At 40.5% G+C, this 14,965-nt stretch overlaps 1 protein-coding gene across 8 annotated transcripts in view; it reads right to left on the reverse strand.

Moving 5' to 3' along the window:
• Positions 1-233: 233 nt before the first annotated feature.
• CHST3 (carbohydrate sulfotransferase 3) overlaps positions 234-14,965 on the reverse strand; it is a 68,715-nt gene continuing 53,983 nt past the window's right edge. For 7 of the 8 annotated variants that reach the window (XM_042460983.1, XM_042460982.1, XM_042460981.1 and 4 more), the window contains 2 exons: positions 8,993-9,279; positions 234-6,389 (listed from right to left, as the gene is read on the reverse strand). In XM_042460983.1, the coding sequence (XP_042316917.1) occupies positions 5,141-6,389; positions 8,993-9,129 (1,386 nt within the window). In that variant the 5' untranslated portion in view covers positions 9,130-9,279 and the 3' untranslated portion in view covers positions 234-5,140. Of the gene's footprint in view, positions 6,390-8,855; positions 9,280-14,965 lie in introns of those variants that run through there. The other variant, XM_042460985.1, reaches the window with a different exon arrangement.

The following is a 14,965-nucleotide window of genomic DNA, read 5'->3' on the forward strand; positions in this document are numbered from 1 at the left end:
GAATGCAACAGAAAGGATAATGCTGAGCCATGGATACTGAAAATCCTATTAGGAGAGGGAACCGTTCCCCTTATCTGTTACCAAGATAACTAATGCTATTTCCAGCTCCAAGGTTACATGGTGAGAATAAAATGCAATTGTTTTCTACCCAGTTCCTTTCTTTAAATAAAACCCCTTTATCCCCTTTAAATGATTTAACCACACACTTTAAAAGGAAAAGGCAACATGTTTTCTTTTCATCAGAGCCAAACTTCTTTTAATTTCATTTCTATATCTGTTCCCTGGGACACATTCTGAGTCTGTTTTTATTTATTTTTGTGCAGCTTTCATCCCTTCCAATAAAGTATTTTCATCTTCCCTGCCCCCAATACAATAAATAAATAAACTTACTGCACAGTTTACAGTTCAAGGGAGGAAAAAAAACAAAGATAGAAACGTTCAAAACAAGTACAACTTTGCAGATGTCAGGAAGTAGTGCGCTTGTTTTTTCTAAAATGCCACAGCTGTTGTACTTCAGTTTAAAAGGTAACATTTGAACAGACAACATGACAGAAGGGAAAGCACAAACAAAACTAAACAACAGCAGAAGCAACACATTTTTATTCAGTAAAAGGAGTGCTGGTTGAAATGTCTCATAAACCAGAATAATCTCTGTTGGAGAAGGAAGTGTTTAAGGTATCCTGCCCATCTGAGAAGTGGATGCTGCTCTTCTGGTGTATTTCGATTCAGAAGCAAAACCTGTCCAGAGGGTGTTAGAGGGTTGTTGTTGTTGTTGTTTTGTGGATAACAAGCCTCTCATGTAGCCATCTACACTGACAAATTGTGGATCCTGTTGCCCTGCAGTGACCTACACTGCTGCTATATGAAATAGAACTCTAGTCACTTGCAACCTTGGTGGGCTGTGCCCACATCCATCTCTTTTGCTTGTGTCTACTGTATATTTTAAAATACAAAGAAACAGGGCACAACGTAGGCCAGATACATTTGGGTTTTGCTTAACAAGTCTGGAAGATCAGATGTCCAGAGTAAAAGTAAACAGATACAAGAGGAACTGGTAACCCAAGAGGGCAATGGTGCAGAAAAATGGAACTAATCATAAGGCAAAGGGGCATGAAGCCCAAGAAATAAAGAAGCTGTGAGATTTACTGGTTAGTAAATAGCAAACAAGCAAGAGTTTGGAACTATCTAAATAAATGTACAGTATTTGTAGTAAATTGATGTTAAAAAGTTACAGTAGATCCACCAAATAATCAATAGTCTACATATAATGAATGTGTGCCCTATACAATTTAATAGTGACAGATGTGAAGAACTGTTATAAACTGTTAACTGTAATAAGACCAAGGATCTAAACAAGACTTAAATAAAACAAGAGCCAGACATGTTTTGATTTTATCTTCTTTCTTAATGGCCAAAATTAAAATTCTTCCCATCAGACTCAGCCTGAAGTGTTAGAAAACAACGGTATGGTTGTATTTAAAATATACTGTCAGAATCCTATATCACCTTTTATTTAGCATAACTCTATGTGTACTTTGCTAAATAGCAAAGGCACTAAGAAACTCTTTAGTGAATGGCAAAGATGGTGAATTGCAAAGTATTGGGACATTGGCAAGAGTGTCCAATGTGCACTAAGACTGCAATGGTGCACAATGCCGGTTCTGCTACATAGTAACATAATACCAGCCTACTACTGGATATGGATGTCACAAAACTGACCAGTTCTAATTCCTGCATACTCAAGTCTCCTTATGAAGGAATTCAGCCCTTGCAATCACTTAACCAACTACAATTCAGCATTCACCAAACAGATCAGTGCAGCCTTCCTCACAGAGTAAGAATAAAGATGCTTCTTACCTTCAACACCCATAGTTTCATTTGGTCCTTGTATTACTGAAAGTTTGTTTAGAGTAATGGTCAGCAATCATAAAAAGGAGGAAAGGACTGGGGAAAGCAATGTAGTAATACCTTTAATAATAATTGTTTCTTGTTTGAGCATGAGCTTTTGGGATATATTCCAGTACAGAGTGATATCCAGGCCTCAGGATACAAAGCCTGGATATCACTCTGTACGGTATCTGAGGAAGCTGGTTTATATCCATGAAAGCTCATGCTAAAATAAAAAACAGTTAGCCTTAAGGGTTCTGCTACATTCCTTCTCTTCACCCACCCCTCCCCTCCTCCTTTTTAAACTGCAAGAGACTAATATGATTGCTTCTTTGAAAATCTTCCTCCAGTTAAAGATTCACAGCCAATGGACCATCACATTTATTGCTATAACACTGTATGGACTACATATTGTAGACATTATATATGGACTGTTGGTTGTTTGGTATATCTACTGTAACTTTTTAACACTGATTTGCTACATACACACTTTTATTTTTATTTCCTGTGTCTGTCAGCTATTTACTAGTTCTGTAAGTCAGGTCCTATATTCCTTTTTTTAAAATGGTGTGATGGTTAGGCCATGCAGAATAAGAAATGTGTGCATCATGCAGTTCAGAAAGGAATGAGTGATCCTAGCAGGAGTAAGTTCTCTTTAGTGTGGTGAGAAAGTGAGAAATGATAAGCAACCCATGAGAAATAGCCATACATGAATATCTGGTAGAAAGAGGTAAGAGTTAGGATTGGTCACCAAGACAGGTATCCCAAGTGAAATCATGCAAGGAAGAAATCTTTTCTGTTCCTCCTCCTAGACAACTGATGCAATCAATTTGAATGTGAAAACTTATTCCTTATGCAGCAGCTGGGAACTGGGTAGGATGCCATCTCCCAGACGTTTTCAGCATGATCTCATGAATAGGCACACAAGCCTACTCAGAAGTAAGTCCTGGTAAGTTCAATAGACCTTACCCTTGGGTTAATGGAAGTTGATTAGTTGCAACCCAATGTCTTAACTTTGGCAGATATTCTGTAGAGAGATAACTGTCCCCAAAAGTCACGGGGGGGGGGAGCTTTTATTCAGAAACATATTCTTTTAAATAACTTCTTTATACTATCAATTTCTATTTAGAATGGGTTGCTTTTATGGAGGGTGGAGGTGCATACATATGTTTGAAAGAGGAGATGGTTATACAGCTATTCCTGCCACAGATGTGCAAAATTTTGTTTTCAGATCACTACCTTTCAGGAAACAAGAACACAAAGCATCCAATTCTTCCTTGTTCTGAGTCGCTTAGAATAAATATGGTCTCCCATTCATCACTTCTGCTTCCCCATCCTAAATAAAGAATGGCTTCATAACACCTAAGCATAACAGCCTCTGTCTGACTGGCTATTTCAAAAAAGAAACAAGAACAGATGAAGTATCTCCCTTCAAAATATTTTATGATTCCAGTCAATTGAGATGGATATTGTCTTTCCTGGTAACAAAGTCCTGGTACCAAAGTAAATTAGCATGGCAGGACAGTATTAACATCAGTGCCTGCTATAGTTAATAGACCATCCCAGTACATATTTAACTCTGCATAGAAAAGTAACATGGAGCATGAGTGTATTTAAGGAGTCACAAAACTCTACACTGTTTTTGATGCTTCAATGAGAACAGGTTCCGCGGTTTTATGTTCATCTGGGATGTATTTCCAAATTTCTGTCCACATTCCAGACAGTATAAGTATTTCAATAAGTGCTTCAGATTAATAGGAGTGCCTAGGGTGTGTTAAACATTCATTTAGGTGTTTGTTTATGGTTTGTGGGCCTCTGGAGCAAAAAGTCTGGAAGCCTATAGTAGAAAGGGATAAGAAGAATCCCTGTACTGTGACAGGAAACTGTGTTTCTTGCTATTGCAGAAATTATTTCCACTAACTATCATTCAACCAGTTACACGTTGTTTTATACCTCCACTAGCCTTCCCCCTTTTTCTCTTTGTGCTCCAGCGGCCTGGTTTATACAAAACAATTCCTCTCCATAACTGTAGAGAATCATTATTGACTGTTTCCAAACAGCACATTAAAGGACACAAAATAATTACCGGAAGAGTGAGAGGTGGGAAAATACAATTAAAATCACAGCCTTGTGTCACTGAGACTAGAAAGAAGCTATTGTCTCTTAACTCTCTCCAGACACTGGATGTGACTGAGTAACAATTGATTCAGAGACAAGTGAGAAAACCAGACAGTAGACTTAACACACACACACACACACACACACAGAGAGAGAGAGAGAGAGAGAGAGAGACTGACTAGTGGACTGTGGCCACTGAGGAAGGCTGATCTCCCAGAGATATAGAAGGAATAGAGTTCAATTTTCCTTTGAACGTTGTTTTCATAGCCTGATTTTTTTTAAAAAAGTCATTTATCCCATGGTTTAGGTGCAAAGCAAGACAAAACAAAGTAATTGCATGAAATTGTCTATTACTGTAGGCAGGAGCATCTTCAGCCCTACTCAATGTCTTTTCTTCCCAGTCATCTTTGTGAGCCAGTCACATCTTCTCAAGCTTAAACAAGGCATCAATTTATCTGAGTCTCAAGTAGATCATGTACAAAACATCCTCCGTCTAAACAATGAAGTCGTCCAGGTTCCTTTCTGACAGTTCTGTTAAACACCTTTCCTTCTTCTCTTCCTTCTTGCTTCCTCCACACCTTTCTTACACTCCCCAAACATCAGCTTAACAAGTTCTTTAAGGCTGCCTCAGGCAATATCAGTGCAATACACTTTTTCACAAAATTCTCAGCAGGATGAGAAAGCTATTTCTTTCCTCTTTTTAAAAAGTGTAAATGTGTTTTCAAAAATAGAGTATTCGCTTTCTCTCCCCCACTTTGCATGTTTTGTGAGGAATGGACAATGATTCCACTGAGGACATAGGCATGAGGTAAGGAGATTAGATCTCTGCGTTCAGGTTCTACTCTGTGTCAACCTCTAGATTTATTCTTTTTGACAGAGTTTGTCTATTTTATAACCCAATGGAAAGCCTTAAATATGTCAGGAAAATATCATCTGCTCCCAGGAAAAGCATAAAGCACTGTGTTTGAAGAAAGAACACAAAACAAGGCAGACATTCAAGGCAAGCTTGCCATGAATGGCTTCTCCCTCAACCCTTTCTGCTATGTATTCCTTTCTCAATGATTTCTTGGTCCTGACTTTTTCAGTTCCACAGAACACTGCAATATGGGGGCAAATATAAAAGCAAAGGCCACCATTACGTGACCCAGAAGGTCCTCCTCTCCTCTAGCAAGCTGATGGACCGATTTATAAGGGCCTCAGGACTACTGGCCAGCTTATAACCAAACAGGTTCATGGCTGGGCTGCAGACACTTTGCACCACCTGGGCAAGCTTGAAAGGGATGCTGAATCGCCATTTTTCAAATTGTTCAGAGGAGTTTTTCTGGGTTGAATAGATGCCATTGCTATCCTGAGGTGCCTGAGTATTCTTCTGAATCCACTCCTCTACCTGTGAGGTGATGGTGATGCCTGTAAATTTATACATCTCCTTGGCTTTTTGGAGGGGAGACCTGGCAATATCCTCATAACGGACCAGCATGTAGCGACCCCGAAGCCATGCTGGCTGCCTCAAACCAAGTTCAGCTGAGAGCCGGATGCTCTCGCAGTTCCCCCGCAGCCTCTGTACCTCTTCCTCATTAAGCGGCGCTGCACCTTCAGTTGCCCATTTCTTCCAGGTTTCATACTTACCTGAGAATGCTACCATGCGAGAAGCCAGCACTGCCCGAGGGTCACGTACTAACTGAATTATCCTCATGTCCAAACGAGGGTCTTCAACCAAGGGCCGCAAGAACTCAAGCTGCCGGATCCGCACTGCTTTGAGGGCCATGTGTTCCTTACGCAGGCAGGCCTCCGCAGCCAAAGTTACATTTAGGGGGCCACAGCGGCGGTTCTTGCAGTGATACTTTTCAAAGACTTTCTTGACAAAAGGTGTGCAGACAGGCTCCTCACACAGTGAGCGGCTTGAGCCACGCCGAAACATAAACTGCGTCAGATGGTCCTCTGGGAATGGGATTATGAAGTTTTCCAAGATGTAGAGATCACAAAGGAAGAGCTGCTTCAAAACATCTCTGTAGACAAGAGCTGACCCCACAGCATTAGCACCGCCAGTCTCAAAGGAAACAGTCCTTTCGATGTGCCACAAAGGCTCAAAGAGGTAGAAAATGTTGCCTTGTTGGTTGAAGAATTCCCCTACAAAGGAAGAACCAGTGCGGGTGGTAGCCATCAGGAGAACATGCTTCCTTGTCCCTTTAGCAGATGCTGGTGGAGTTTCTCTAGTCCCTCCAAGCTGCAATGTGACATTTTGAAGCCGGCTCTTGAGCTGGGAGAAAGCCAAATCCAGCTCACTGAGGGATAGGAGGGAACCATTTTCTGACAACACCAAGCCAGAGTCTGTACTATTGGCTTCCATCAGGGAAAGTGGAGACTGCTTCAGTTTGTCTGACACCCTATGAAGAAAGAGAACAATATCACCAAGACTAATAAGAGAGAGAAAGCATGTAGTTTTTCAAAATACCTGAGACTTCAGAAGAAAAGTGTAAACTGTCTTTGAGAAAGAAGTAGCTCAGTGATTTATCACGTGAGAAAAGAAAGCCAAAATGGATCAGGAGAGTAGCAGCTTTCTCAATGCCTCTCCACATGCTGTTGAAACATTTCCATTCTCTTTCAGAGGAAGACTGTAATAAAAGTGTACCTTTTGTAATGCTGGGAAAATCCGTTTGGCAAAAGGCATGCTTTTATTATTGCCTCCCTCAGGAAGGAGAACAGAAGTGCTACCACAGCATGCAAAGAGACAAAGAGAAAGCCGCTGCTCTCCTGATCTGTTTCAGCTTTCTTTTCTCATGCAGTAAGGCTCTCAGTTTTTCTCATCCTTAAGACACTACTCTTCTCTTAGATTTTTGGCTTCAGGGAACACATTCCCTAGTGAGTTATCTGTCTGGGATCAGTCACAAAATCCCAATGCAATGCAAAAGAACTCCAAAGAATAATATAGGGAATGTGTTCAAATTATGTAAACATAGTGGCTAAGCATGTTGGACAACAGTTGACTCAAACAACCTCAATCCAATTGCCTGTCCAAATCCTAACTGTCCCATTAAATCAATCAGACTTACCTAAATGTTGACTTGCCAGATTTCCAATGTTTCAAGAGGTCTACTTTGGTTGAGCCTAGCACAGAAATTTAGGCTAAGGAAAGAGCTAGAAACACAGCTTGGAAGAAGTTACTTTTTTCTTTTCTTTTTTTACTAAAACTCCGAAAATTCTCCAGCCATAATGCCCAACTCTGAGAGCTGTAGTTAAATAAAAGGTAATGTTTCCAAACTCTGACCAGAACACCCCCATGGCCCCATGTTCCACACAGTAGTGGAATTGTTGCTTCCCTGATAATTCTAACTTTTACAAAGGTTAATTTATAAGGAATCCCAAAGTACTTTGAAACACAATTCGAAAACCTTGATCACAAAATCAAAGCTTGGAAATGTTAACTTTTGGGTCTCTCCAGCCAACATGACCACTGGTCATTCTGGGACGTGAGTTCAAAAATCCCCCTCCTAAAACAGCCTTTTCCAAGCTCTGGCCAAGGACATGTGTCCAAGTACCAACTTGAAAACAGGGGCAAAGGAGGGGAGAAGTGGGAAAGATGCTGTCCTAGGCACATCTGTCCTGAGTGCAAGGAAATAGGAACACAAATAAGTTGGAGAGGTAAATGTTTTCAGCAATTACAGTTGGACTTCAGTATCTGTGGACTTCCATCCACAGATTCAACCATCCACGGACAGCAAGCCCATGTTCTCCCCAGTGGTGGTGCATGCACATGTACATGCCGCCATTAGGGGCAATGATTTCTATTGTTCCTAATGGTCATGCAGTCACATGCACACACTGCCACTGGGGACAACAGGGGCTGTCCCTATTGATGATGTGGCTATATGCACATGCCACCATTGAAGTCCCAGAACTTGAGCATCAGTGGATTTTGGTATCCATGGGGGGAGGGGGTGGAACGGATCCCTGCAGATACTGAGGGCCAACTGTACTAGCATCCTTCCAGAACTATAAGGAATAGACTCTATTTCTCCTACTTTAATCTGCATTTGTCTCTCTTTCCCTCATTTACCCTTATTTTAAAAAAAACTGAAAAGAAAAAATTCCCTGTCACTTCTCCATCAATATCTGCCACCTACCTAATAGTGGGTGACAGGTATTGTAAATTCCTTGTCCCTTCCCCTTCAATACCTACCATCCCTTGAGAATGCTACTTACATAACGGCCACCTCTTATAAACATTTCAACTGTATGTTCAGCTACATGTCAGTGAGAGAGAGAAATCATATAGAGATGCTTAGTAGATGGTTAACTGTTTTGCACTTGGTTGTATGACACTCCTGGCAATTAATCCTGGTGGCATCCTAGCATAGTGTAGTGTTGTGTAATAATTTGAGTGTAGGACTAGGACTCTAGCGATCAAAGTTTAATTCTTCGCTCAGTAATGGAAACCCACTGAGTGACCCTGGGTGAGTCACACTCTCAGCCCCAGAAAATTCCAATGGTAAGTTAGCCTTAGCGTCGCCATAAGTCAGAAACAACTTGAAGGCACACAAGAACAACAACCTAATATTAGCATCATGACATTACTATGATTCAAATAGAACTTCTTCTATTCACTTTCCTAAATTGCTATGAGTATGAAGAGGGAGACCAGATGGAAAGGAGGAAAGAACAGCTATACTTTTAAACCTGTTCACAAGAGTGCTGCTTGTCAGACAATTCTCCTCCTCTCTGTATCAGGCTGTTCAACTGGCCCATTAATGAATTGTGAATTCTAACTCTGTATATGTGTTTAAAAGAGTGATCTGTCTGCATTCCTGAGTAAAAAGGCAGCTTAATTCAGACTGGGAGGTACAGATATTTACCTGGATCCAAAAGGCTGGAGAGATGGTGGTAGCAAGTTTGGACCTGAAAGCTCGATAAGATAGAGCGCTAGCCTGAAGGCTCCACTAAGGATACAGAGAAAGCCTTTCTTCCACTATAGCTCTCCTTTTCCCCCTACCTTGATATGATGTTGTTCTCCTTTTCAATTATGACAAGTGCTACCACAAACACCAGGAGGATGGCGTACTTGCTCCTCATTCTCAGACAATGTAGCAATTCCCAGAAGTCTTGAGGTAATGTGTGTCCTTTATCCATGGAGAGAGAGGAGAGTGTTCAGGGGCTTGCCAGAGAAAGGCTTTTGTCCCAGGTGGACAGAGAAAATAAAGTCTTCCTCTAATTCTCCTGCTATTCTTCAGCTACCCAGAAATTGTTGTTTTGTGCTGTCATGAGTGCTGCACTGTCATCCTGTAGAGAAAGAGGGAGGGAGGGAGGGAGGGAAATGGTGTGTCATAAGCATTCTTGATATGCATTGGGGTTTGGCACATGTGCTGAACCACATACAAAATTCACACAGTTTCCTACATATGATTAGATCATTTTGTCTTGCATGGCCTAGAGATGGGATGCTCTGATGAAAACTCTGATGAAGTTTTCTCTCTTTTGGAATGAATGTAATGCTTTCCACAAAAAAGTTTTACTTGCATAAAATGAGAGAAATGGTGTAGCATGAAGATGTGTGAGAACAGTGTACATGACTGGAGGCCAATAATTCCCATGCAGACTGGGGAATATGTACTGTAACACTAAAACCAAGATGCCTTTCCACATCTAATGAGAGCTGCTATTTTCATGAAAGGAGAATCCAGGTTGCCCTTCACCGTTTGTGATTATAATATATTACTGAAGAGTTCAATATTTTCTATGTTAAAACTTTTTGTTTCAATATGCTGCTAGTCTTTATATTTAAACACGCCAATGTTGTGATTGTGACTGTATAATATACTCTTCAGTCCCAAAATGCACTGTATTTTGTTTAATACAAAATTTGTGGTTTATTTTCCCTCCCTGCACAGTAACCTCTCATATGACAAAAGCTAAGGTGCAGGTGGTTATGTAACATAAGGCACAACAGTACACAGATCTTTCAGGACATTCACAATTTTATTTGTACAAATAGTTTTATTATATTTTAAGCTTTCATAAGGATGCCAAACAGTACAATTTTATATGTGAGCTATGTTATGAATGAAGCATAAGTTATGTAAAGCAAGCTTATGTTTGCTCTGAAAATAAATACTGGATAGATTTCCAATTTTTCCTGGAATATCTTCTTTTTTTAAAAAAAATCCCAAAATGTTCCAGAGGAAATCAAAATTCCCCTGCCACCCATTGCTTCAAATTTTCTACAAAGTTTACATCTCTAGAGCAGGGCTGAAGAAAATATTTAAGCTTGAGGGCTTCAGGGGAAAAAAGCACACTGGGTGCTGTCAGTTAGGCCAAAATGGGTACATAGCTGATGTATGGCCAATAACATGTTTGCTCTTCCCCAGATACAGATATAGAGACAGATGTCTGAGACCTTCATGAGCCAGAATGAGCAAACTAGTAGGACGTATTTGTTCTCAAGTTGCCCATTTCTTGAATGAGGGGGTACTTCACTATAGAGGGTGAGCGTAGTCTTTATGGTATGTCTCTTGAGACCACACTAGTCTTCTCTTCCACATGATACTCTACATATCTTGGACCAAAACTCTATTCAGTCCCATCCAGCGCACTCAGTGGTCTGACACGACAGAAGTTATAGTCCAAAACAGCTGCAGAGAAGCTTGCCCCCAGATGATGAGCAAAGCATTGTTTGAAGCTCTTACCTTGAAATAACATAAGTACTGTAAATCCCACTTGAAGTAGATTAAGCTGGACAGTACAATTTCATATGGAAAATATATGAAACTCCTCTTACTTTTTTTTTAAAAAAATACAACCAAAATATTTTGCAGACATAAAGCCAGCACCATCAAGGGCTTTTAATCTGGCCTTCAAGAATATGCATGCTTACTCTTATAGTGTTGCTTTTGATAAGGGGTAGCATTCTAATTGTTGTTAGATGATCATTTGTTATTTGATTGTTGTTAGGCAGTTTTTCTAACTTATGGCAACTCCAAGGAGGGACTATCATGGAGTTTTCTTTGCAAGATTTGTTCAGAGGGAGTTTGCCAGCACATTCCTCTGGTGCTGAGAAAGTATCACATGCCCAAGGTTATCTGACAAGCAGGGATTGAATCTTGGGGCCTGTTCATACTATGTTATAAACCAGTTTGCAAACCAGTTTAAAAGAGGGTCATTCACACTTGTACTGCGTTTTCCTGACCTGAATTTCAGGGGGGTCAGCACAAATCCCCATTAACCCGGGATGTTTGGAAACAGAGATTTTAGAGTGTCTTTTCAAATGAACCAGGGGCTGAGGGGGTGGGGTTTGCTATTGATTCAATTTGGAGCAGAGGAAGAGGGATTAATGTGCAGCAGGTGGATCATACTCACCCTCTGCTCTCTCCCTGCCAGCCAAAGCCAAATCTGCTATTTCATGACCACAGTAGACAGTACATTTAAATACTCACATCATTGATATGACAAAGGTGTGGATGAATTGATTGATATATTTTTAAAAAAAATCCTATCAGTGGGCGTGGGGGTTAGGGGTCGTTTTTGAGGATTCCCACCAACAGTGTGACATGGATGTACATCATCTGATTGGTAGTTAAAAAAAACCCGAGAATGAGCGAAATGGTGGCTCCATTTTAAGTCGCTACAAATTGTACTGTGAACATCAGCAGGGTTAGATTGCCATGGAGAGATTCGATCAAGGTAAACACAGTAGGAACTTTGATTCAGTATTGCATCATCGAATGTCCCCAGAAATACTCGGCACAAAACGCTAGTGTGAATGCAGCCCTGGTCTCCCAGAGTCCTAGTCCAACACTCAAACCATTACATCATGCTGACTGTAGCATTCTGATATGCCATTCTAAACTCATAACAAGATCCTGCCATTTGTATTGTTCAAATCTATGTCTCTTCTTCTGCCTTTACTACTTTTCAGGGCTGTTTCTGTCTCATTCATTTTACTTTGTATTCATCTTCTACCTTCTCATCATTTCTGAAATATTTAATGTTTTGGTGCTATGGAGCAGCCTCCACTATTCATTAATCTTAACATACCTGCCTTTTGCCCACCTTTCTCCAAACTGTAAGACAAAAATGTATGGTGCAAAGCACAAATGAACTGTGTATCAGATCTCCAGGGCAATTAATACAGCAGAAAGGGGTCCCCCGCCCTCAGTGGCTAAGGCTGCTCCCAGCCCTCACTGCTAGGAAACAGCTGAAACAACAGCAGCAGTAAAAGGGGAAATTAGTCCCTTTGTTCAACACTGAATGACGGATTGATGATTTATCATGTGTATTTGTTGTATTCTCCTCCTGAAGGCACTGAAGTGATATACTCATGGCATAAAAGCATGGAATGCCAATACAATGTAACACAAAATCCAATAAAACTAAAAGCAAGCATCACACAATAAAAATGGCAACAATAATAAAACTTTAAGACCAATAGCAGAAAACTGTTGGAGAAAACTAGCTTGCAGACAGCACCATTCATCTACCATTAACAAGGGCTTGAAAAGAAAAGCCTTTAACAACGTCTATACTAGCTGGCCTTCAAATGTACAGTGGACCCTTGTTATACGCTGGGGTTTGGTTCCAGGATCCCCCGTGTATAACAAAATCCGTGTATGCTCAAGTCCTATTAAATATATGTTTAGTTCCACTTTCAGTGAAGTTAAGTGTGAATGCATACTTTTGCTGCATGTTGGTTGACCTATCCTAACAGCCTATCTGTGGATTTGTTTTACTCATGGAACAATACATCTACTGTAGCTTCAGGGTTTTTTTGTATGCAGAAGTAGGATTCTTGATTATAATGAACAGAACAGAAAGCATCTCAGTGCCCAATGGGAATATGAGACACTGTATTTTATTAAAAAAAATAAGTGGGCGACCTTTACCAATGAAGAAACATCTGGGATTCTCTGCCTATGAGGTCCTATGTCTCCATCATGGGGTGTTTTGCTCTGTGAACAAGGCTTCAACTAATAGGGAGAGCAATAAAACAAAGCAGGGGGTGTCCTTCTCTTTGCAGCCTCCATCCTGCCCAGGAGAAGCAGCTGCTGAGAGCATCCATCAACCTCTGGCCCTGCATCTCTCTGTTCCCAAAATAAATCTTCTCAAAAGACCCCATGCTGCCACTTTCCCTTTGGCAGCAGCCCTCTCACTTTTCAGATCCTACGTTCTGCAAATGCAACTTGTCCCTCCCACCAGCTGTTTATTTGCAGAAGCTCAAGGGTTCTCAGAAGCTCTGATCAGCAGATGAGAAGGTGGGGAGGCTAGGAACTAAAAGCACATCCTAAAAATTGTCTCCCATTGAGGGCAGGCTGAAAGCAACCGTTACCTCTTTAGAAAAGGGGCTGAATAGAACAGCACCAGATTCAGCCCTCTCTCTTCCATTTCAGAGTAAAATATCTGATATTGAAGTATTACTTCATGCTCACCTGAATGCAAATGCTGGGACAGGGCAAAATATAATTTTTTTAGAGCAGCTGCATCACCCCTACTAGTTGCATCCATTCAATTGAACCCCCTGCCTCTGGTGGTTTCCAGATCAGTGGAATGGTGAATTTACTCTGAGATTTAGTTTGAATGTTAGGTGCTGAGCCTAATTTGAGGAGAGGGTTTAGTATTTCGAATATAGGTTGAAATTGAGAGCAGATTCACCACTCTACTGACATGAAACCCACAATTTGCCACTAGGAACTACTGTCCTGCATCTGTGCAAAGAGCTTTGTTCCCAGAGAAGTGCTTTGTCCTTTTGGTCCTCAGTAGAGAAACAGAATGGTCCACAATTGGCAAAGGGGTCAGACAAGGCTGCATTCTATAACCCTATTTGTTCAGCTTGTATGCAGAATATATAGTAAGAGTAGCTAGCACGTTTAGTCTCAGGAGGAGGAGGAGTGAATATAGGAGGAAGGAACATCAACCATTTTTGATACACAGATGACACCATATTACTAGGAGAAAGCATCACAGACTTAGAACATATTATAGAACAATTTATAGAACTTAAGACAATTAATAGAATAGACTCAGAACAATTAATAAGGAAGATCAAAGATGAAAGAGCAAAGGCAGGCTTAATGCTGAACATAAATAAAGCATAAATAATGACAATGGAAGAAATACATACATTCAGCCTAGACAATGAAGAAATTGAAGTACAGTAGTTAAAGAGTTCCCATACCTAGGATGAAACATTGATCTGAATGGTGACTGCAGTCAAGAAACTACAATTATTATTATTATTATTAACCTTTATTTAGAAAGCGCTGTAAATTTACACAGCGCTGTACATACAATCTTTTTAATTAGAAGTTTCCCTGCCCTCAGGCTTACAAGACTAGCAATGGGAAGGGCATCTATAAAGGAACTAGATAAGATCCTAAAGAGTAAAAACATACAACTGAGCACTAAAATTACAATCAGCTAAGCCATAGCCATTGTCATGTATGGATGTGAGAGCTGGACAGTGAAAAAAGTGGACAAGAAGAAAATAAACTAATTTGAGGTGCTGAAGAATAGTGCTAAGGATACCATGGACTGCCAAAAAGTCAGATGGGGCTTGCCATTGCCATCCTCTGAGGCTGAGAGGGTATGACTTGCCCAAGGTCTCCCAATGGGTTTTCATGACAGAGCGGGAATTCAAACCTTGCTCTCTAGAGTCCTAGTCCAATGCTCAAACCACTAAACCATGATGGCTCTCCTAGTACTTTTAGGTACTATGGCCTAAATACATGAATAGAACCAGATCTCATCTGATCTTGGAAGTTAATCACAGTTAGCTCTGGCTAGTATTTATTTATTATTTATTTATTTGATACTTGGATGGGAGAATACCAGGTGCTGGAGGCTATATTTCAGAGGAAGGAATTGACAAAACCACTTCTGAGTATTCCTTGAAAACCCTATGAAATTAATGGGGTTACCATAAGTTGTCAGGCAACTTGAAGGCACACACATACACACACTATTAGGTATTAGTACT

This window comes from Sceloporus undulatus, chromosome 3 (assembly GCF_019175285.1).
Source record: "Sceloporus undulatus isolate JIND9_A2432 ecotype Alabama chromosome 3, SceUnd_v1.1, whole genome shotgun sequence".
NCBI lineage: Eukaryota > Metazoa > Chordata > Lepidosauria > Squamata > Phrynosomatidae > Sceloporus > Sceloporus undulatus.